Raw genomic sequence first — 2651 nt, 5'->3', positions numbered from 1 at the left:
TAGTATCTTTATATTTAAACGATCACGATTAAGCCACGTTAACATCTTTTGTTATTTTCTTTATAAAGAGAAAAAGGAAAAAAGTGAGAGAGGAGGGGACCGAAAGGAAGGGAATTCGGAGAATAGATAATCCTACTCCTAGAACCATACGATATACTATTATGAGGTTTTAATACAAGAGTTTTTTTGGCCGTAAAGTGAATCAAACTCAACACAATGGTGAAAAAAACGTAGTTATGATATATTTACTTGTAAAAAATGAAAAATTGAACTCGTTTTCAATTATTTTTTCTGCATTCACCAAATTCTAAGAAATTGAATTGTTCTAATTTATAAGATTTTACTAAGACATGTAGGAGTGGAAAAGTGTGACAACCATCATAAAATATGTAATCAAATACATGAAAAATCAAGAATTATGTCAATACAGAGGGCAAGTTGATCACACACTTTTCCTCCCTTTTCTTTACTGCAGCATAATTTTCCCATTTCAAGTAAGCAAGAATACTATTATTGTGAGTATGCAGGCAACATGATGAATCACGCTCAACAACCATTCGCCACTGAAAAAGGCTAGTTACTCAGTCTTACTCTACCTTTTGGCCATTCTATTTTCTGAAAAAATTAATATTTATAAAGCGGTCCATTATGATAAAAGTACTTCGTATGATTATCAGTATCTCAGTTCAATCATACAATGCTACATATATATTGTACATAACTTGGGATAACGTAATGCTGTCGCATCTGTTTCTCCTGTTTTGGACCTTCCTAGGTAATACAACCAAAAGGCTGAACTGGAAGTCTGAAGCCTGCTAATTTTGGCCCAGGCCCAGGCTGGTCAGAACCAGACAACAATACACCGTTGATTTAACCTTAAAACGACAACGTTTCATATGCCGGTGATTGTGGCCCTGACTGGCCAGCACCAGTCCCCAGAAAATAATAATTCTCAACAAGGGCACAACCGTAATATACAACTCAACCCTAACGCGGGAAAAAGAGCCGTTGCTAACCAAACCTCAAACTTTTGGCGCCAAAATCCATTTCACTCGGTTTGGGGCTGCCCGCAAAATACCGGGCAGCTCTCTCTTGATGAATTTCCACACTGATTAGCCTTCTTTTAACTTTTGCCTATGTTATACATATATTCCTACATATCTATATAGATATATATACACATCTTTATTTTGTCTCTCTAAAAAACTTTTCTTTTCCAATCAAACCGTACTATTTCCCTCCTCTCTCTCTCTCTCTCTCTCTCTCTCTCTCTCTCCAGCCGCCTTCAAAATCTTTAGCTTATTCAAAGAAGAAACAAAGACCCTTTTCTCTCTCAATCTTTCTCTCTCCGATTCTTTGAGCTTGTTCTCTTGGTTTGTTCCGATTCCCAGATCAAAACCCATCTTTTTTTCCTCGATTTATTCTGATTCTCGTATCAAAATCCTACCTTTTTTTGCTCTGTTCTTGCTCTTTTTTTTGCTCTGTTCTTGCTCTGTTTTGGCTGGATTTCAACGAAGAAAACAGCGATTTCTTCAGAAATTGAGACATGGGTTTTTCGAAGAAGTCCCAGGTGGTGGACGGAGGCATGGAATCCGAAGGCAAGAAGTGGGTAATCGCCGGAATCTCGGTACGAACTTGCTTAAAGCCGGTAAACACAAAATCGGCGAGGGGGAAGGAGACCGACGACGTAGAAGAAGAGGAGGAGTATTCGACAACCCCAACAGCGAAAGAAACAAGAATACCGGAGATTTTGTCATGCCCGCCGGCGCCGAGAAAGAGCCGGCCGCCTTCCAGATGCAACTTCAGCGGCGTGAAGGAGTTCTTCACGCCGCCGGATTTGGAAACGGTGTTCAAGCTCCATGTTGAGAAAGCAAACTGAGTTGAATATTTAGGCTGCAAGAGCAAAAGAATTAGAGCAGACATTAGGAGTTTTTGTTGTGATTTTTACCTTTATTTATTTGTTTTCACCCCTTTAGTGTTGATTAGTGGGTAGTTGGTCTGTCTCTCTAAATCTTGACGCCGCTCGTCAAAGCAGAGGTGCTTGTGTTGTACAAAGATGAAATAATCTTTTATGTAATGGTTTATTTCCATATTAGCGTTTAGGCCAAGTTTTTACTCCCATAGTGAAGATAAGTTCATATATTTTGACAAGTTTTTTATTTTTTTCTAATTTAGTTGATAATTTTGCAGTTTGAGTTGAGACTTATTTTGTTAGTCTTGGGACTTGGAATTGGATGCCTTTGCAAGGGTGCTTGCTTTTCTTTGCAGCACCGCTCTCAGTTAACAGAAACTCTTCTGTTCAAAGGAGGTGTTCATCCATGTAATGGATATTTCAATTTCTGAGTTTGTTTGGTACATCGAACTATACTGACTAATTTAAAAATTAATTTAAAAAATATATAATTCATTATGTATAATCTAAACGCTTATTCTTGCCGTCGTCGAAGATTATCGTAAAATCTTTAAAAGTTGAAGATTGGAAAACCTAAAATTTTGAAAATTTTGAATAGCATTTATTCATCAGGTGAAAAACCAAGGTATTATCCATATTTGGTACTATGCAAGTGAAAACATTAAATAAATTGGGTTTTAATTACAAGAACTCAAAGTTCAGATTTCAAAAAGTTGTACCAAATATTCTAATTTTTCTT

General features: G+C 37.0%; 1 protein-coding gene across 1 annotated transcript; it reads left to right on the top strand.

The window, feature by feature from the left end:
• Positions 1-1219: 1219 nt before the first annotated feature.
• Positions 1220-2142, top strand: LOC137709517 (cyclin-dependent kinase inhibitor SMR3-like protein). Its single transcript, XM_068448602.2, has one exon. It carries the CDS (start codon positions 1547-1549, stop codon positions 1877-1879), a length of 333 nt encoding a protein of 110 aa, XP_068304703.1. The 5' UTR covers positions 1220-1546; the 3' UTR covers positions 1880-2142.
• Positions 2143-2651: the final 509 nt, after the last annotated feature.

The sequence above is a fragment of the Pyrus communis genome, chromosome 17, assembly GCF_041283825.1.
Source record: "Pyrus communis isolate YQ-2024b chromosome 17, ASM4128382v1, whole genome shotgun sequence".
Lineage (NCBI taxonomy): Eukaryota > Viridiplantae > Streptophyta > Magnoliopsida > Rosales > Rosaceae > Pyrus > Pyrus communis.
This window is presented reverse-complemented; position numbering and strand designations above follow the sequence as displayed.

Bases quoted from the DNA above. Each gene is read 5' to 3' on its own strand.
- LOC137709517 (XM_068448602.2), top strand. From the start codon at position 1,547: ATGGGTTTTTCGAAGAAGTCCCAGGTGGTGGACGGAGGCATGGAATCC.